The 20,862-nt window shown below is 39.9% G+C and overlaps 3 protein-coding genes across 3 annotated transcripts; 1 reads left to right on the forward strand and 2 right to left on the reverse strand.

The window, feature by feature from the left end:
* Positions 1 to 6,367: 6,367 nt before the first annotated feature.
* On the forward strand, positions 6,368 to 7,269 carry LOC108061502 (uncharacterized). The gene is made up of 4 exons (XM_017147731.3): positions 6,368 to 6,490; positions 6,556 to 6,684; positions 6,849 to 6,974; positions 7,038 to 7,269. The coding sequence occupies exons 1-4, from the start codon at positions 6,424 to 6,426 to the stop codon at positions 7,259 to 7,261; spliced, it is 546 nt and encodes a 181-aa protein (XP_017003220.2). The 5' UTR covers positions 6,368 to 6,423; the 3' UTR covers positions 7,262 to 7,269.
* An 8,011-nt stretch (positions 7,270 to 15,280) lies between these two features.
* S-Lap5 (Sperm-Leucylaminopeptidase 5) lies at positions 15,281 to 17,225 on the reverse strand. The gene has a single exon (XM_017147871.3). It carries the CDS (start codon positions 17,092 to 17,094, stop codon positions 15,493 to 15,495), a length of 1,602 nt encoding a protein of 533 aa, XP_017003360.2. The 5' UTR covers positions 17,095 to 17,225; the 3' UTR covers positions 15,281 to 15,492.
* Positions 17,226 to 17,331: 106 nt separating this feature from the next.
* Positions 17,332 to 20,861, reverse strand: fand (Pre-mRNA-splicing factor SYF1 fand). The gene is made up of 3 exons (XM_017147867.3): positions 20,705 to 20,861; positions 18,616 to 20,646; positions 17,332 to 17,971 (listed from the first exon to the last, which is right to left on the reverse strand). The coding sequence occupies exons 1-3, from the start codon at positions 20,747 to 20,749 to the stop codon at positions 17,399 to 17,401; spliced, it is 2,649 nt and encodes an 882-aa protein (XP_017003356.2). The 5' UTR covers positions 20,750 to 20,861; the 3' UTR covers positions 17,332 to 17,398.
* Between the last annotated feature and the right edge of the window lies 1 nt (position 20,862).

Genomic DNA, 20,862 nt, shown 5'->3' on the forward strand with positions numbered 1-20,862 from the left:
ATAACTGAAACCTAATAAAATTTATTTTTTTAAACAGAAAATAACACGTAATTTTTAAAGTTTTTTTTTAATTGATTTATCAACAGTTAAGCTACGTTAACTGAACAAAATAATTAGGGTGTTCAATTGCGTTGCAAACGTTGTAAAGTTCCAACAACAATTTCTATACAAAATAGTTTTCAAAAGTAGGCCTTTAAAGCTATTTTGTATAGAAATTGTTGTTGGAATTGATATACACTTTTACACTTTACAAAGTTTGCAACGCATTTGAACACCCTAATTGTAGTATCAAGAAGTTGACATGTATTTGTTGATCATTTTTTTTCGACCAATTAGGCCGATTTAAATTATTAATATTATAAAATTATATTATAATTTTAATTTATGTCAGTATTTATTGGCATCCTTAGTAACTATATGATCTATCTTGCTTTTACAAGGCTCTCCTAGCCATTGCCAAATTAAAATGGCTGCAAAATATTATTCCCTTTAAGATTTGGAATTTCATTAAAATTTATGCAGTAACATTTTCAAGCAGTGTAAGAGCTCCTCCGCTGGGTGATACTCCACCTTATGACACTAATCGTATTAGTTGGCTGGTCGTTAGTTAGGCGGTGCTATCTGCCCCAAATGCGATTTCCGCACAATGAGCTCCTCCTCGTGTCCGTCGTGCAGTTTCCGGATTACGTGCGGCATTTTTCGTACAGGTGACATAATGATCCGGACTCGCCGGCGCCTCGGAGGCGTAATTAGAGAGACGCGCGGGGAGTCGACTTGTGTACGCCGAACAAAAGATGCGATGCTGCGTTGCCAACTGGGGGACCTTGTAATTTAGCAAATCGGTTTAGCAAGTCATCAGGAATAGCCGAGGGGAGTGTGGGGGGAAATGGAGCTTTCGGCGACAACACGCCTTATTAAATTTACAGACATTAGCCTCTTACTTACACTTGTAGGTGATGTTCAGCAGTTGTCGCACCCAGGCTGCTGTAAGATGTGTGGATCCCGATAATACTACAAAACTATTGTATACCAAATGTAGCTGCAAATGAACTATTATAATATGAAAACTTACTTATATTAAAAACATATAGTATTTATTTTAATTAGATTTGCTTTTTATCTAACGTCACATAAATATAAAAATATTTAAATAAACAGTTTTTTAAGTGAAGTGATCTTAGCTAAATTAGAAATTAATGAAAATGTAACAACCATTTGTATTTTTAAATAATATCTAACAAGAAGGGAAGCTAGCTTCGGCCAGCCGAAGCTTATATACCCTTGTAGATAAAGTAAATATCTATATTTTAATGCTCACTCGGTGCAGTTCCAGGGATTCCAGATTCAGCGTGCCTATTATTTAAATTTTGTTTTTAAGTTGTCAAAAATCAAAACGCCCACTTCCTACAAAGTTACAATGAATTTTCATATATTTTTTTGAATATTCCTATGGGAGCCTTAAGATATAGTGGTCCGATCCGGCTCGCTCCGACATATGTACTACCTGCAATAGAAAGAACACTTTCGGGAAAGTTTCATCGCGATAGCTTTAAAACTGAGAAACTAGTTCGCATAGAAACGGACAGACGGACAGACGGACAGACGGACATGGCTAGATAGACTCGGCTATTGGTGCTGATCAAGAATATATATACTTTATGTGGTCGGAAACGTCTCCTTCACTGCGCACACTGGGCCAGAAAGTTAATTTTTTGGCCAAAAATCTGTAATTTCTTTCCTAGGACAGTTAGAAGGATGCAGTTTTTTGCGTTTTTTTCTTAAAAGATTGAACTTTCCAACGAACTAAAAGTAAAATTTCTTGGAATTTTATATGATATAGATAATCCAGACCAAAGTCGTAAAATTTTACGTACTTTTCGGTTTTTTATTTTTAAAAAAATAACTAGAAGACGCACTTCTTCCATTTTCGAAAACAATAAAGTATGAGATAAAACAAACTAAAAAAAATTAACATCACTAAAAAATATTTTGTCATTTAAGATTTATGAACCGTTAAAAAGTGCACCTTTCGGAGGCTCCCACATCAACGTTTATCAAACAATCGATTTAAAAAAAATTTCTATTTTTTTGTTCTTCTTACCTTTTAAGTTTTATATAATCAAATTATGTAAAAAAAATTGTTTAAAAATATTGTTTTTTGATTTGTTTAATGTTAATTTGACATATTCTGAAGTCATCACAAAACAATGCTACATTTTTATTTGCATAGTCCTGATTAAATAGATAGATTTAGGTTTGGAAAATACCATAATCGATTAGTGTACGTAAAAAGTAGATTTTAGATGTTAGTCACACTAAAATCAAATTTTTGAGCGCAAAATGTTCACCAAAACCTGAAGAATTAAAGTATGGCATACTCTTGGGCTCTCTTAGCTAAGCTCTTCAAAATAGCTCGACTTCGAGTTAAGCCCTCAATTAAAACTTAAATTACCGAAAACTAAGGCAAAACCGCATCGAGTCGGTGGGCTACGCTTTTAGTAAATTGATCAACGAATTTTTTTTTGAAGGAATGAACTAATTTGGGGATGGCACTCGAAGGCACTCGAAAAGCAAAGTACTCATTTGCTGAAAAAAAGCGTAAAAATTAACAATTACATTTATTTTAGCAAACAAGTAAGACATACGAGCTATATTATATTTTTTACTTGTTGAAAATAATCCCTTCTGCAAGTTTCGGAAAGAAGTCGAACAGCAACATCAGCATCTTTGACTTCTAAATTTTTTTTCATTTCCATCAATATTTTATGAATTTTTCACTTTGCAAATATGGTAAAAGAAAACTACTTGCCCGAATTCTTTGAAACTTTGACATAAATTAGTTTAATGTATTATAAAAAGGATCCCAAACTCAATTTGGTCATTTTCTTAAAAAAGAAAAACGTATTTTTGGCCAAAAATCTGATCGGCTGGCCCAGTGTGCTGCGTTGACTGAAATTTGACTGAAATTATAATACCCTGTACAAGGGTATAAAAAAACGTTCTTTCTTTAATACAGTCATACAAAATTAATGACAAATTAATTACCGTAATATTACTAGTCAAAATAAAAATGTTTTAATATTTCTACTTTTATAATAATTTTACTTCTTATACCGTAATAAAATGTTTTCTCTGAGTGCCACTTTTAATTGAATCCCATTGTTGGGTGGTGGGGGGTGTTTGTATGGGCCATTCGAGCAAACCATTCCCATTCACACATCCTCTTTGGCAATTTATCAATTTTAATCGCATGCAAATTTTATGCAGGCCCGCCATAAGACCCAAGTGACATTTGCTTTCGCTAAAGCTGGGCACACAATTTCCCAAGAAAGGAAAGGATGGAGGATGTGTGTGCTTGGCTGTTCAGTTCTGTTAACAACTTTGGGCCATTCGAAAGGCTGCTCCAACGGCTTCTGCTAATCACATGGCACTCTTTATGATTGCGATCTTCCCCCTCCACTTCGCTCCTAACTTAACCATCTTGCGCAACATTTGCATTTTGGCAACATAATTTTTCCTGTATTGTTGTACCTAAGCCTGTAGCATGACCAAATCAAAACATTTGCATAATTAATGAGTGGGTAGTGTTTGGCAGAGTCGTAAAGGATGGTAATAGTTGGCTGGAATTGGCTGAAAGTTAAAGCTAAATACCGAAATCGAAATAATTCGCAAATATAGAAATTACTTGCAATTACTTTAATTTTTTCTTTCATTAATTATGTAATGGAATCTGTGGACTAACCATAAATTTTAAAGAAAACAAGAGAGAACGCTATAGTCGGGTGTCCCGACTATCAGATACCCGTTACTCAGCCAAAGGGAGTGCGAAGGAGATGGAGATAAAAACTTTGATCCGCCATAACTTTTAAACGAATGGTCCGATTTAAAAAAATTCTTCTACATTTCGATAGGTATTGATAAATACAATTAATACACAATTAAACTGCATTTTTACTTTTCCGAAATATTGAAATTTTTAAAATCGTATATAAGCGATTGTGGGCGTTAGAGGGGGCACGGCACCCTTTTGAAACAAACTTGCGCTGCGTAGGAACTCCTAGAATCTACATGCAAAATGTTAATCTTCTAGCTTTTATAGTTTCCGAGATCTCAGCGTTCATACGGACGGACAGACGGACAGACGGACATTATTACTTATTAATTATAAATTTGAATTTTAAATTATTATCAAAAATAAATTAAATGGCATCAATATATTATTTCGGTTTTTAGGCGTGTATTTTTAACGAAGCATTTTTCATTTTTTCTAACTTTTTCAACTTTGACGATATGTAGCTTCTAAACTAATGAATGGAACTCAATGCATTGTATAAAAAAGTTGGAGGGCATTCTATTACCTGTAAAATGAGTCATTTATGGTTGAAATCGGTTAGCCACAACTCAAGTTAGAAATTAAAAAAGTGTCAAAAACGTTTTTTACACTTAAAAAAAAGTTTATCCATAAAAAAAATTTTAAGTGCAATTTTCTTAATCAGGAAGGCGTACCTTACCGGAAAACAAAGGTTTCATTCATGGTATATTTCATCGATTTTTTTTTGTAAACTGGTGTTATTTAAGTACTTACACATATCTATCTAAAAATATTTTATTTTCTTAAGCTCACCAAAAGTTTTATTTTTATAAATAAATACAAGCTTCTAAACGATAATCCCCTTCCAAAACTCTACCCTTTAAGTAGTTATAGCGAAAAGCGAATCTGAAGTGACATGTTTTCCGCATGACTGACAAAGCTTGGCTTGAAAATGTATGAATAACGCTAATTTCCGTCTTGTGATTGATACTAGCCCCCGGGGCAATGACTCACGTCATCCATCATGGAAGACAGTGGAATCTAGGGGGAAATAGGTGAAAGGAAACGCTGGGAAATGCGCTTATCATGTAACGGTTAACGGTGAATTGACTGGAAAAGTTCAAAGGTTTGGCCTTTGATTTGATGGATGCGATGCGAAGGCCAGTACCCAAAGTGCAAGTTAAAGCCAGCGAATCGGGTGTTATATTTAAGTATGTATATATAGCTCCCAGCCTTATTTTCCAATTTACACTGGGGAGAAAAGTTTGCGGGGCACGTTTTGCGATGGCAGCTGGTTTGCTTAGCTGGAAAAGTTGGCCAAACGAAACAAACACAAGCCAACACGTAAAAACAAAATTGCAAATAAATTTTAATTGTTTTGAGCAATTAAAAATTAAATTTAAAAAATAGTGCAAGGAGCGAGCCAAGCGCCCCTACTATATGCCGCACACAAATTTCCGTGCTTATTCAATTTACGAAAATGTTTGGCAACTACGTGAGTGTGCGAGTACTTGTGCGACTCAGTGTCCAATGGCTGCTGCCGTTGCTCCTGCTAAACAAATTAAATTAGACAACTTTTATTCATTCGTTTGACATTTTTATTTGTTTTCAAACTCATTTTGCGAGAGCAAAGGCTGTGGGCTGGACTTTTTGCCGGTTCGGGGCAGGACAGTTGAACAATTAACAACAAATACAATTTGCAGAGTTTAGTTAAAAATTTTACCAACTGCTCCCATTTAATTGTTCCATTTTCCCCGGCGTCCCCGCTCGATTGTTTGAATTTAATTAAATGCCATTTGCATAAGTTCTTCATTCCGCCCCGTTTCCGATGTCAAAGGAATACGGAATTATATACAATTTATGACACTTTCTTTGTCGAGGGAAAACATAAAAATCGAGATAAGGTGGGAAAGACGAGATAACAACGCTTATCGAATGCTGATTGCAATCAAAGCAATAGGAAATACTCAAAAATTAATAGTGTAAAGAAAAACCACAGCAAAAGATCTGCGCATTTGGCTTGACTTATTGATAATATCATTCACAACAAATAATAATGAAAAATGGAAAAGTAACAAAAAAAGGTGTTTTTAAAAGGCGTTATATAAATTTCAAGTTAATTTAATTTCAAATAATTAACATTCCTTATTCTTTTCTATTTAAAAACAATTAAATTAGGGCATACTTTTTCTTGAAATAAATTGGCCTTTTAATTTATTAAATAATTTCCAAAAAAGAAAAAGGTTTTTTCTACTTAATAACAATTAAAATGGTCTTAACTTCTTCTTGAAAATAATTTATTAAATTTATTAAAATAATTACCAGAAAAGAAAAAGGGGGTTTCTAATTATTAACAATCGAAAGTTGAGGATTAATTCTTCTTGAAAATCTCATTATACGTACTTAACTGCTTTTGAAGTTATTAAAAGGTGCTCTACAAAAGTGAATGACAAGTGTTTGTAAACTTATTGATAAGGCACAATCTCTGCCCATCGATCGATCGTTTTGATTGCCATCGCCGCATTATCAGTTTGTCTTTCACAGTGGCTTCATCGAACCGCCCTCCTAAAAATAAAGGAGAATATTCTCAGAAAACAACAATCTTATCGGCAATGCCACTGAAATTTCACCGATTGTGGCTGCCGTTGCTCCTGTTCGTTTGTCATCTGCTGGCTGAAAGTGAGAAAATGTTATGATTTTAACCAAATTTAAATTTTACAATTTCTAATTTTCGGTGATTAAAGCTCCGCAGTGCTTTCACTTTACGTGGGTGGGTGCCTACGAGAATCACTCAAATATTCAGACCGAAACCTGCGATTCCAGAGTGGGCGATTTCAATGAAATACCCTGTGAGGAACCACTGGTTGTGACACGTGAGTAAAAAATAGAAGACACAAGAAAAATGTATAAGATTGTTTAAAAAATACACATTGCGCAAATTGTGTTGAAATATTTCTTTGTGTCTGCCATCCAGAAAATCTTTGGACTGCTCGCCCAAAATATTTATACTTATTTTATACAAAAATCTCTTTAACAGCCGACGATACTGTGCCGGATGTGAAGGCTCTGTGGCAAAATACCACGGAGGACCGCGAGAACTTTCTGTGCCAAATGTCGCCCGGTCGCTCATGCGTGAAATACTCCTACATATTCAAAGGCGGAAGTGAGTGTGCTCCTCCCTCTAATAAAGTGCACGAGCATCTATATAATAAACTTAATATTGCAGTACAAAACATCACGTACATGTGCGCCAATGTGAACAGCAGCAACGGGTGCTATCGACAGACCCATCCGACGGGCATGGTTGTGGAGGCCTGTGTCTGCACCTCCCGCGTGGGTCTGATACCCTGTAATGGCGGCTCGAACTCTCGGCTCGGTGGCGTTGTAATGGGCTTGGCTCTTTGTTTGCCCGGCCTTTATCGATGGCTAAATAAATATCGAATGGTCTGAACTGCAAATACGTTTCGCCTTTATGTAATGTGACATTTCCGGGCTTTTGATTTTGACAAGTTTCTGTGAAATTTATGTGCACTCTTTGTAGGCCATGCATTTTCGGTTTTTTAATGGTATTTTTTCACGCCGCCCAATGTGGCCAAATAAACTGCCATAATTTATTTGCTCGCCCATTAATCAATTGCAAGTTGATGATGACAATGACGTTGACTGTCCGCTGGGCAATTTGCATTTTAGCATAGGAATTTTGTTAAATAAATAAACGAAATGCTATGCATAAATCAAGGCACAACGATTTTTTACGCGAATTTATTTCGATGGCTCTTCAGCTTTTTGCTATGGTTTATTTAAGCTCGCCTAATTTGAAAATATGAAGTGCATGAAGTTTGCATGCATAATCCTCTTAAAAGATAAGGTTTCGCAAATCCTATCAAGTTGTTTAACATTAAATTTTCCCTCAATAATTACTTAAAATAAATAACAAATGGCCAGACGTGCGGATTGGGGTAGAAGTTGGTAAACAATGCAGGCGATAAACGGAAAACCAGAAACACAACTGCTGATGGGACACACTGCGTATGAGAAATGCACCGAACAACCAGTGGCCAAATGGGAAATGGGCGGAGGCCATGGAGTGGGCGGAAGGCTGTTCCGATTGGGAATGCCCAGTGGCACAGCCGGGCTCAAATAAACTAATTTTAATGCCTTCCATTGTGGCCAGAGCACGCAGTGCGGCTCAATTGGGATGCGAATGGCAGCGCCAGATTGGCTACGAGGAACGGGATGGTTTCATCTCCCGATATGCACAAGATATTCGCATATATTTTATTATTTCTCTTTTTTCGGTTCCACCTACATCGGTATTAAAATTATTAGGAGTTTTTGCAAGAATAAGAACTAAATCGGGTTTAAAATGTATATGAAAAAGTTGTGTTTAATCCAAGATATCTTATTTTATTCTTAGGTTTTCTTATTTTTAATCCCAAAATGTTCTTATTTTCTTTTTATTTTGTAAGTAAATATGTTTTTTTGTTTATCAAAAATAATTTTCGAACGTTTAAATTATTTGAATTACTTTAAAGGTTTTTATTCACAGCTAGTACTTTGACCGCAGCTGTATATTTGCAATGCAATATAAAAATGTAAAAAAATGCGAATACTCCAACAGCCATTCGTAAATTATGCCTTTATGCGCGTGTGTATTAACACTCGGACGCCACAAATATATTTTATTTATTTTTTTCCCAAACCTTTTTGACAATTTGAATTGAAATCAGTTCCAGGAGAAGATTTTATCTTTAAAGGAATACTACAAAAACCTTTACAATTTCGTTTCATGTGTTTCATGGAATTAAAAAGAAAATTAATTTAATTAAATCAGGAGAAAGCATTTCTGGGAACACCAAAATAACACAATTTGCACAATAACCGAAAATGACAAAAATGGAATTGAGCTATGGAGAAGTGTTGCGTATTCGTTGGGGAAGGAGTGCCTTTATGCGATTTGAACCCTCACTTTCAATTTAATTTGGCAGTTTTATTTATAACTAGCAGCCAATATAAATCCACGATTTAATGTATACGACATTTTTGTAAAAGATTTCTAAAAATATAATAAAAAACAAAAAGTTAAAAACAAATGAATTCATATATAATAAATATGACGTATTAAATTTCTATTGTGTGTTTTCTAAATATATATTTATAAAAAAAAAAACTTTATCTGGGTTTACAAAATCACAAAGTTCAGACCAATATTATAATACCAAGCAAGTGTATATTGATTTATGCATGGAATATTTTAAAGACCAACAGCTATGAAACGCACTGTATTATCTATGGCAAATACATTCGAATTATGCATATATGCATTAGGCGAATCAACCGATTGCCAGCCATTCAGGGCTTATCTTCCAGTGGACTGAAGAGGGGCCGTGTTAAAAATAAATAAATAAACATAATTTGTGCTGTTGCCGTTTATTGGGTGGTAGCAGGACCCCTAATATTATACCATGTTTATGCACTGTCCAAGTTGTTGTTGGCTATTTGTTTAGCATTTTGCCCAGACAGTTTTATGTACCGATAGATACAGAGGCAGTGGCCAACGCGTCGTATGCGCAATGCATAGTTCGATGGAACGTTAGATGAGCCATAATTTATTTGTCTGTTTCGTTGGTTGTTTAACAAGCAATAACGAAAATAAAACTAGTGATAACCGAAATGTGATAAGCGCTTAAAGGGGTAATGACTGATCGAAAGAGAGATAAGGGGATTGCGGAAAATTGATTAGTTTATGATTTGATTTGTGTGAGCCTAATCCTTTGATGAATAATCCTACAAAAAAGATAGGAGTACAAACAATTTTGCACTCTTGATGACAAGAATTAGAATATTATTTTAGACAATTTTTATAAATAGATAACTATTAACAGATTAAAAATAAAAACAAGAATAACCAATTAGTCAAAAAGTTTTCAATATTAAAAAAGAGGTGAATTTAAATATTTGACTTTTAAAAAATGTTTTATGCATTCCCAAGATTGAAACGTAGAATTTAGGTTATTTTTCGTGTGTCCACTCATTCATATTCACCACACACGGTCAATTATTCATTGGCAATTTTTTTGCCGCTGCGATTGCAATTTGCAAATGAACCGGATTCGGGCCGCTGCCGCTGCCGATGCGCTGTGTATTTATTGTGAGTATTTTGAGGGACAAAAACAACTGAGCAAGAACGAGCCAAGGAAACCGCAAAAACCGCAACGAATTTAGCACGATGCTTGACCAGAAAAAGCGGGTGATGCTGTGGGGGGTGGTAGGGGGAGGGTCTAGATCGACTGCATTTGAATTCAACGCCGGACGGCGAAGTGAAACGTGACAGGTCGGGGGTCGCGAGAAAAGGGGTTCAGAACGGGCACAGTGGCCAAAAGACCGAGCTAAAACGCGAAGGCGCATACAAATATCAAGTATACGCAGCATGGCACATGACATTTCTTTGGTTATTTATACTATGTGGCACCGAATCGAAATGCAAATGAAATCCACCGCAGAGCAGAACCTGCCGTTAATTGGCAATTTATAGCAGATGCCCAACCGCTGCCACGCCCCCACCTCCGTTTCCATTTTCACGTGCTCGCTCAAGTGAAAATTATCATTTCCAGCGAAACTAAATCTCCACCGCCCCCGCCAAAAGGAAACAAAGCAAAAGGCAATGTTAGAAAAATGTACAGACACCCACAAAAAAAAAAAGAAAATGGTAAAAGGAACGGAAGCGAAGTGAAGAACTGAGGGAATAAAAAGCCGCACAAAAGTCGACAAAAGTTTAGACGGGGACAAACCGTCCGAGCCGACCGCAAAAGGCAACAGCCATCCCTGCCTCAACCCCTTAAATCGGGCAATGCGATATCCAAGCAATATATATGCGAAAAACGGGTTAATTCATTAGATAGATGCAGCGATGCCCTAACGGCCTTAAGATACATTCTAAAATAATAAATCTTTTATTATCCTTTGATTGACATTGACTTGCCTTTTTCATCTACCCTACAACTTTAACTCATACATCGTATAATTAATAGGGGGGACACAGAATAATAAACTTTAAAAAACCCACACTTATTTAATAAAAGGACTTTAAAATTTGTATAAAAATTGAACTCGCAATTCTAAAAATATTCTGAAGCGTGATTTTCTCAGAAAATCCTTTTAATCGCCACACTCTAGTATCCTAAAAAAATCGGATTTTGTAAGTGAAATGTGAAATTGGAAAAATCCATACCAATTAACATCAAGGAGGACAAAAACAATTAAAAATCGTAGTTTTTGAACTAATGGAAATTATTTGTACGAAAAAATCCATTCCTGCCACATTCAATTTTAACTGTAAGGGTTTGTATAAAATCTCTATTTGTTAGTGAAAAATTTCAGTTGAAAACTTTATTCCACAAAAAAACAAATTCCCAATCCTGCTATAGAGTGCAATTGTCAGAAATGGAAAAAAAAAATCTATAACAAATTAGCAAAACTCAGCCAGATATCTACAAAAAAAATAAAATGTTGTGAGTGAAATGGAGCTTTTATACATCCAATTTACATCAAGGCGACTCACAAAAAGGACAAACATTAAAATCGGAGCTTTTAACTGTAAGGGTTTGTATAAAATCTCTATTTGTTAGTGAAAAATTTCAGTTGAAAACTTTATTCCACAAAAAAACAAATTCCCAATCCTGCTATAGAGTGCAATTGTCAGAAATGGAAAAAAAAATCTATAACAAATTAGCAAAACTCAGCCAGATATCTACAAAAAAAATAAAATGTTGTGAGTGAAATGGAGCTTTTATACATCCAATTTACATCAAGGCGACTCACAAAAAGGACAAACATTAAAATCGGAACTTTATAACTTTGTTCTCGTTTCGTAAGTGAATATTCATATCATTGTCCATTTCAGTCGCAAACTGTATTTAAACAAAAACGAGAACGGAAGTGAATGAAGTGTTTTTACATAAATTGTATTTTTATACAACACAAACCAGTTTTTATAGAGTTCAAAATACTTTTGTATTTGTTTTAATAATGTTCACAGCAAATCATTTAGAATTTTGGTAAATAGTTCGATCTATAAGTATAGCTTCGTGCCAGAAGGTTTGAAGTAGGGTTGAGTTGGTAAAAAATCGATAGCACTATCGATACTATCGATGGTTTAAATACTTAGGAAACATCGATGGTTTAAACCCACAATCGATACTATCGCTCCAAAAAAATAATTGGATTTTACATCCAACTTCTGGTATTTTTTAAGAGAAAAAAGTATTTTAAAGTATATACTTTAAAAAACTACGGTATTTTAATTGTTAAAGCTCAACATCGAATTTTGTTTTACTTTAATCGCTGTAAAAGTTAGATCGTTTCTTTCCCATAATTTTTATGAGTTACCCACACATTTTCAATAATTTTTTTTCATAATTTTCCCTTATTTTTACAATTTGCTTTTTATTTTCTTTAATTTTTGATACTATCGATAGTATCGATAGTGACCACCATCGATAGCCAAAAACATTGATAGTGTCCACTATCGATTTTTTAACCACCCTAGCTTGAAGTTCTTTAAATTAAAAGTGCTATGTAATCACAAAATTAAAGTTATTTCAATTGTTCAGGAAATATTCCACCACCATTTAAATTAATATAACGCAAGGACTCTGTTCAAAAAGGGTACAAACATGAACCCAACCAGCGATTTATCGCATTTTGCTGTGGTCGGCATTAGTTACGCTGAATTTTATCACAATTGCAATTCTTTCTAGTCGAGAACACCCCCGAAACAGCAGCCGCCAAAAAGGATTTCATTTTCATTTATTTTTTGCGCTCCTTTCGCCGCTGGGCTGCAGCCAAAGCAGGCCGATGGGATTGCGGATGGTGGTCCTGATTCTGGTCCTGTTCCGAAGACCGAACCCACCGCTGCCTTGGCAACTGTCCGAATCTCAAAATGCCCAACGCTAATTTCCACGCTATGCCTTTAAATAATCATAATTTGGGCTTTTGTGGCTGGTGTTGCGGCAACTGATGCTGTAAATGATTAACGCTGCTGCTGTTCGGCTTTCGAGGGTTAATGGTCGGGGGAGAGTCTTTAAAGTGCCCCCGGTCGACTTGCATATTTTCAAGCCTGATTGCTCATTAGCAAATTCATTTGGCTGCACTCCAACCCAAGGGGAAGTGCCGGAGTTATCAGTTAGAAAACGTTAAGTGGATAGGGCAAATGTTTAACGCTCAAACAAAGTCGAACGGTCCAATTCTCTACGTGATGGTAGAGAGCGAAATTCACATTTAAAGGGTACCTACTTTAATCGGACTTGACGTTTCATGATTAGATCAGATAATCAAAAGGTTAAGGAACGTTTTCTCGTCAGAATGCTAAATTAAAAGTAAGGCTTAAACGGAAACGTATGGAAATGCGGTGTTTAAAGCCTACTTTAAATTTAACATGCAAAGAAGAAAATGGACTCAAAATTGTAAAATTAAAACCAAAACAATATTTTTAAAGTAAGCCTATAGTAAGAATATATTTTAAAGTTAAGCATTTTATAAAAAATCTTTATTACATCTTTAAACTACTTTAATATCTTATTTTAAAAAGGATAAGCTACATTTTTCTTAAATTTTTCTATTTTAAGATTAGTTGATTAGGGTAAGTGCTTAACATAAGTTCAATTATTTAAATATTTATATTTTCCTTATTGAAGTAATGGACTCTTTGTAAGATGTAATAATTACACCCAACCTTTCGTAGTGTATTTCCAAAATTGGTAAATGCTAAAATGCTTCAAAAATTATCATTTCGCAGGGCCTAATGACTTGTGCAAAATGTCGTCGTATTAAGATACTCGCACTCTCTGGCCTTTTAGCTGGCGAGGGTCCTCCAAGTCGCATCCCCTCTTATCTCATCCTCCTCCGAAATCGAGGGGAGTGAAGATGGGACCGAAAATGTTGGCTTAATTGTCAAAAATTCAAGCCAGAGAACTATGCAAAAGGGACCCCAAAGAATGGGGGGAGTGAGCCGGATAGTTGATGAGCTGAGGGATGAGCATTAACCCAGTTAACCCATTAAAGCCGTGTCATAAATTCAAAGCCACCACAGGACAGCGGCAACAACAAGAGGCGGCTTTTGCTTTGTGGCCTTTTGTGGGCCTGGCTTGGCACCGTTTTTCGACTCATTAAAGCCAACTTCACGCAATTAGGCTAATAAGCCGTCCTCGTAACTGAGTTGCAACAACAAGAAACGGCCCAGCAGCAAGATTGGTAGTGGAATGACCGAGAGGGAAGGGTGGAAAGCTGGAATTACCAGAGCAGTTAAGTTTATATAAAACACTTTCCCTGCTCCCATTTCGCAATCTCGCTCAATTAACTGAAGTAAGTGACATTTGATGTGTGACGGGGTCAGACGAAAACATATTTCAAAAGCCCTAAAATAAATCACTTGAAAAACAGGGAAAAACAGAAACTGAAAAGTTCGTTTTAATTTTCATGTAATAGTAATGACGAAGCGAAGAGTGTGCGAAGGCGAGTTCTATGAATATATAGCCGTAGAATGGTTGATGGTTGGATCATAACGTAGTCGCAACATCAAGATACAAACGTGTTGATATCTAATTCTATTTCGTCACGCTTAAATATAAATGTGTTTGTTTCAAAACTATAAGACACAAAGAAATTAATTTTTTACATTTTGTAAAATTTTCATTTTTTAGAGAAAGCGAAACATTTTATAGCAAATCAAAAGAAGAATGTGTATCATGTGTACAAAAAAGAATACTACGCTTCCTTGATCCTCTTTTTAAGGACTTACCGCTCTTTTTCCTAAATATAGTCAATTTTTAAAGTCAAAGATCCTTTCAATCTTCGACCCAAATATAAATGATACAAATTTCTCTCCATACCTTAAAAAAATTTTTTTCGAAGTCATATCAGGCTCAGATGACACATTCAATTTTTAACGTCAATTTATTGTAGCAATTTTTTTTGAATGGGACTTTAAACGAGCGCGAGAAAGAATCAAATATTTTTGGCTGCCCTACCACTAACTCCAATAGTAAAAGCGCGATATCATATTAATCCTGACCCGCTTGCACTTCTTTAAACTCACACAAATGAAAAATTGTCACAATAAATTGACGCTAAAAATTGAATGTGTCATCTGAGCCTCACACAATTTGTCTTAACTTTTGTCTGGTCAATATTTGAAACACTTTTGAATTAAATAAGGATGCTGATCAGTTCATTACGTCCACAAAACAGACCTACAAAAGAACTGCCCTTGCTGAAAAAAATCAGTATTTATTCCAAAAGTATGCGATTTTGGATGGTTCTTCGTATCAAAATAAAAAAGTTTCTTCTCTAACCCTTCATAAACTTTTCACATTTCACGCTGGATTTCACATTATATGCTACATAGTCAAAATGAAACTAGAAATTGTTGCATTTTAAAACCATTTAATTCTGTGCAGCTGGGAGATGCTCCATAGATGCTAGTCAATTACAGTAATATTCTAGTAGATCCGTTGTCAGTAAAACCCGGGGATCCCTTAGCTGCACACGGAACACTAAACAATAAATTTGGACAAGCCCTTGACATGGGCACAGAATGGGGAAAATAACAAACACCGAAAACAGGGTCACAAAACATGAGTGAAATGAAACGAGAAACGTGGAAACTAGCAGACGATCCAGGATCACTTGCTGTCCGGACAGGCCATCTGATAAAGGAACTGCACGATGGTGCGTGTGGGTCTGCCGGTCATCCGATCCTTGAGCAGATACGGCAGCGGATTATGGCGCGTCAGCATGCCCACATTCCGGATATCGATGTGGGCCCAATCGGCGCAGGGCACCAGTTCGTGCAGCACGGCGGCGGCAATGCAGCTGGAGGCGGGTCCCAGTCCACGGTTGCTGATGTCGAAGGTGAGATTCGGGGTCACCAGCTGCTTGAAGTAGCGCCACAGGGGCAAACGCCACAGCCGATCGCCGGTGAGGCCACCAGCCTTTTCGAACTGCTTGGCTATGAAATTCGAGTTGGTGAACATTCCAGCGGCTGATTCGCCGAGGCCAGCGCACACGCCGTAGCCCACGGTGGCCAGGTCCACCACCAGACGCGGCTTATAGGTGGTCTGAGCGAAGAGCAGGGGATCGGCCATCACAACCGTGCCGGCCTTGCTCACATCCACGATACCCAGGGTCTTGCCGTTCAGCAGGGTCACCACATCGCCCGGTTTCACGGCCATTCCGGAGGGCATATTCTCGCAGAGCGGCAGCACCGCCGAGATGTTGACGGGCAGGGACAAAGCAGCTGCTGCCCGGATAGCGGCCACACAAACCGCTGCTCCGGCCATGCAACCTCGGTACATGTGCAGGCAATTCTTGGGACGCAGGCACAACCCACCGCTGTTGTAGGTCAATCCCTTGCCCAGGAGTAGTATAGGTCGATCCTCGGGCGCCGTGCCGCAGTAGCTGACCTCCAGGACCACCGGCGGCTCGCAGCTGCCCTTGGCCACCATCAGAAACGAGTTGAGGTGATTCGTCTCTATCCAATCCATGGAGCGCACCTCCACGGAAACGCCGCAAGGACATAAAGCATCCACCGCCGACTGGGCGAATATTGTGGGAGTCATCTGATTGGCCGGTGAATCGCTCAATCTCCTGGCCAAGTTCTGGGACTCAGCCTTGAAGAGACCCCTCGTCCAGGCATCCACATCCGGTGAGTCGTACAAATCCAGCTTGGGCACATGCGTGCGATCCTGCTTGCGCTTGTTGCTGTTGTACCGCCAAATGGCCAGCGCACTGCCCTCGGCCGCCTGTTCCGGATACTCCATGGAGTCCACAAAGACCTCCGTACAGCCCTGAAGCTGCAGGGCGCGGGCTCCCACGCCAGCGGCCACGCGGGCATTCTCCATGCCCTCGTCAATGTTCTCCAGGTCATTAAAGCCGGCGCCCTCTTGACCCAAACCCACAACGGCCACTGCCCGAAATTCGGCGTCCACGTTCATGAAGACCTTACCCTTGCCCAGGTCTCCCTTGATGCCGGTTTCGCGCAGCAACTCGGAGACCTTGCCCTGCGTCCTGTCGTCGAACTTCTCGCCGCTGGACGTCATCTTGACCTCCTTGCCGTCGCCCTCCTTGGAGTACACGCCCACCACCACGCCCTTGATCACCGTCTTGCTGTCGCACTTGTCCGATATTCCAGCTAATCCCCTCAAGACTTGCAAATGATGCTGTTGGACCCTTCGGTATAAGCTGCGATTGCGGGTTAAAACGTTCATCATGCGTGTGGATGCCATCTTTAGTCTGCTCAGCTTTTTAGTGGAGGAGAAGATAGAGAAGTGAAATTTTTGATAGCGTTGCTCCTAATAATTTTGGAAAGACAGTAAAAGGTGTGTTCCTCCGTTGGGCTAAAGGGTAGACTAACTAGAGACGATCCTCCAAAAAGAAGACATTGCTAGGATAGCCCACTTAGTTTTTTCAAATTCCTAACTAATTTGCAGAGCTTAGAAAAGAAGAAATATAAATTCAAAATAGTTTTCGCCACGGCTTTGAAACTTACGACGCACATGTATTTACTTTATAGTTAGGTAATATAAACATCTACTCCTCATCGGAGTCGGCTTGATTGGCGGGCTTCAGGCTGCCGAAGACCTTGGCCGGAATGGCCTTTTGTTCGAAGCGCAGTTTCTTCATCACAAGGCCTTCGTCGTCGGTTTTTGTGGCCGCCTCGGTGGCTCCGTTCTCATTTGCAGGCTCGTTTTCCTCATCGTCGTCGTCGTCCTCCTCCTCATCGCTGTCTCCAATGTCTATCTCGTCGGGATTAACCACCGTATCCTTCTTATCCTTGGCTCCTCCCTGAGTTTCGCCGCGCACAAACATAATATTGGAAGCCGCCTTTTCGGTGGGCTTTTGCTTGGCCTCGGCCGCCGCCTGTCGGGCCTTCTCCTCCAGCGCACGCATGGCATCCGGCCCAGCTCCTGCTCCCGCGTCCGCAGCCGCTCCAGTGTTTGTGTTCAGGAACTGGGCGGCCATCATGTTCACCTGCGTATTGTAAGTGGCCTGCACGGAGCGCTTGATGCGCAGCATTTCGCGCATTGTGTCCTCGTTGCCGTGACGCACTTCGAACTCCTTCCAAGTCTGCCAAAAGTCGGCGGTGATGCGGGGATCACAAACCTGAGGGATACAAATCACATTTCACAGGTTATCAATGATAACTTATCATACAAGATTCGGAATTTAACACGCATGTTAAAAACATGTAAAATTTTATTTTACAGTTTGAGCAACATTTTTGAGATGTGTGTCAAAAGAAAAAGTGTTAAAATGTGAAAAATAATTGATAGACCACACAGCTAACTTGTGTTTTTTACACAATGTGTTATTAACACGATGTTTGTTTTACACACTGTGTTTTTAACACAAATGAAAATTACATTTTATTGACATTAACGAATCGAAGGAAAAATGAAGAATCAATATTGGGCCAGGGTATCTTAATTGTTATTTTTAACCGTTTCAAAGCAAATATGAATTTTTTGACCCACAGAAGACCGTGAATTTTTCAGTTCAACATATATTTCTGACGTTTTAATGTCAAAAACTCATTGTGTTAAAAACACGATGTGTAAATAACACAAATAAACTGTGTGTGTTATTTATGTTTATAACATATGTATGTAAGCTAAAATTTTTTACACACATGTCAATACCTTTTTTGGAACTTAACACTTTGACATTTAACATGTTAATAACACAAGTTTTTTACAGAGTGTGTTATTTTCCGAGCCCAGTTATCATATAAATATGTATCAACCTACCTGTGAGCAATGAGCGTAGATGGCCCTGGCTCGATCCACTTCACCCAGCTTCGTTTCCAGTTCGGCAAACTTGACGCACATGTGTCGCATATTCTGCTCGGGCAGCGATTCGATGGCCTTCTCGTAGATTTCCCGTGTACGTGGCAGGCCATAGATCTCGGCTGCCTTCTTCACAAATATGTTGTACATGTCGAACATTTCCTCCTCCTTCACAGCGGACGTGGCGCGATCGTAGACCGACATGGCATGCCGGGCGAGACCGTGCTCCTCCTCCAACTTGGCATACAGTAGATAGAAGTACTTGGCGTGCTCGGGAGGACATTGGTCCAGGCACTGCTCGAAGAGATCCCTCGCCCGCTCCAGCTTCGTGCCGCCGTATCGCTCCAAAAACTTGCTCAGGTACGAGTTCCAGATGTCGTACACATTGGGCCACTTGAACAGCGATATGCCCTTCTCGTAGGCGCGATAGGCCTCCTCGAAGTAGTTGTGCTCCTCCAGGAACATCCCATAGTTAATGATGATCTGCGGCGTGCAGATCTTAAGGTCGATAATCCGCTCGTAGACGGCTTTGCATGTCTTGAAGGTTCCGAATGACTCCTCCAGATCGGCGTACATGGACCAGACTTTCAAGGAGCGATGAAGACGCGCCTGCACCGTCTCCGTATCATCGTGATAGGCGATCTTGCGCTTAGGCATGGCCGTTGCCCTTTGCATGAGCTTGAGAGCCCCCTCGAATTGCTGCTGACGCAGCTCCATCTCCGCCCATTCGCACCACACGGCCGCCAGATCCTCCACCTTGACATACTCCACCTCGGTGCCGCGTTCGAAGACCACACGGGCATCCTCCACCTGCCCGTTGGTCTCGTAGAACTTGGCGAACTCCACCCACAGGGTGTGCAGCTTCCCAACCGCCTGCTTCGGCTGCACCGTTTGCACGGCCTCCGTGTACGTGCTGATGATCTCGGCGGGCTTGTCCTCGTACAGGGTCACCCGCTTGTGCCACTCGTGCACATTGTGCGGATTCTGGCGCAGCAGCACGCTGTTCAGCAGGAGGAGTCGGCGCTCCATGAGGTATTCGAAGCGCGAGAGGCGTAGTTCCACATCGATGTCGTCCTCTTCGGTGGCCGCATCGTTGCTGGCTACCTGCTCCATGCGCTTGTTTAGCGAGAGTTCCTCAAACTGGGCGTACTCGTCGAAGACCTGTGTGAAATCCCTCACCGTGGTCACCGTTTGAATGGCCTCCTCGTAGATGTCCCTTGCCCGATCGAATAAGCCGGAGCGCACGTAGTAATCCGCCAGGGAGTTCCACAGGTGGCCCAGTTGATCCGTGTAGCGGCGCAGTCCGCCACGAATGATGGCGTCCACATTCAGGGAGTGCACCTTGTGCGGGTTCTTCGAGATGAGGTCGCACAGCTCGTTCCACAGCTGGTGATTCGACTTGCCGTGCTTGGACACGAAGTGCTCGTTGTCCACGATGTGCGCCAGCTGCTGGGCAGCCTCGTCCAGGCGCTCGGCCTCCTGCAGATAGTCCACATACTCCTCGGTGTCCTCGGGGAAGAGCTTCAGGTAGCGGCGGTAGACCCGCAAAGCAGTTTCGGGCATCTCGAAGCGGCGCACGAACTGCAGATACAGCGGCCAAATCCTGCCGTGCTGCGTGATGGGCAGGGCCCTCAAAGCCCGGTCGAAAACGTGGCGGGTGCGGGTCACTTTGCACTGGGAGGTCATGAAGGCGCCATAATCCATCCAGATGCGTGGCATTTTGTGCATGAAGACGAGGGCTCGTTCGAAGGCGCTGTTGACCTCCTCGAACATGGGATCCGTGGGTATCTTTCCGCGCACCTGCTTCCTGCGCGTCCTCAGGTAATTGTGCCAGATCTTGTAGCTGCCGGGCAGCTCCTTCAAAGCGCGCTCGTAGACCAGGTTTACCCCATTATTCGGTGCCTTGGCCTTGTGGTCTATGTAGCGCAGCCAGTGCTTCACGGAGTAGGCGTTCCGCAGGATTTCCTCCTCGTACGGAACATCCTCCTCTTCCTGGGGGTGTGAGTGGGGTAAGTTAGTTAAACATTATTGTGTAGTTTATGGTACTCACGAAATTGATCTCTATATTCAGCGATTGACTTGCTTTTGCCACCATTTTCCGGGATTTTCACAACACGAAAAGCCGCAAACAATTTTCTCTTCTCGTGCGCGTCCCACGAAAACAGCTGATCGAAACGGCGTTGCCAGAGGGTTGCAAAAGTAGTGCTT

This window comes from Drosophila takahashii, chromosome 2R (assembly GCF_030179915.1).
Source record: "Drosophila takahashii strain IR98-3 E-12201 chromosome 2R, DtakHiC1v2, whole genome shotgun sequence".
Lineage (NCBI taxonomy): Eukaryota > Metazoa > Arthropoda > Insecta > Diptera > Drosophilidae > Drosophila > Drosophila takahashii.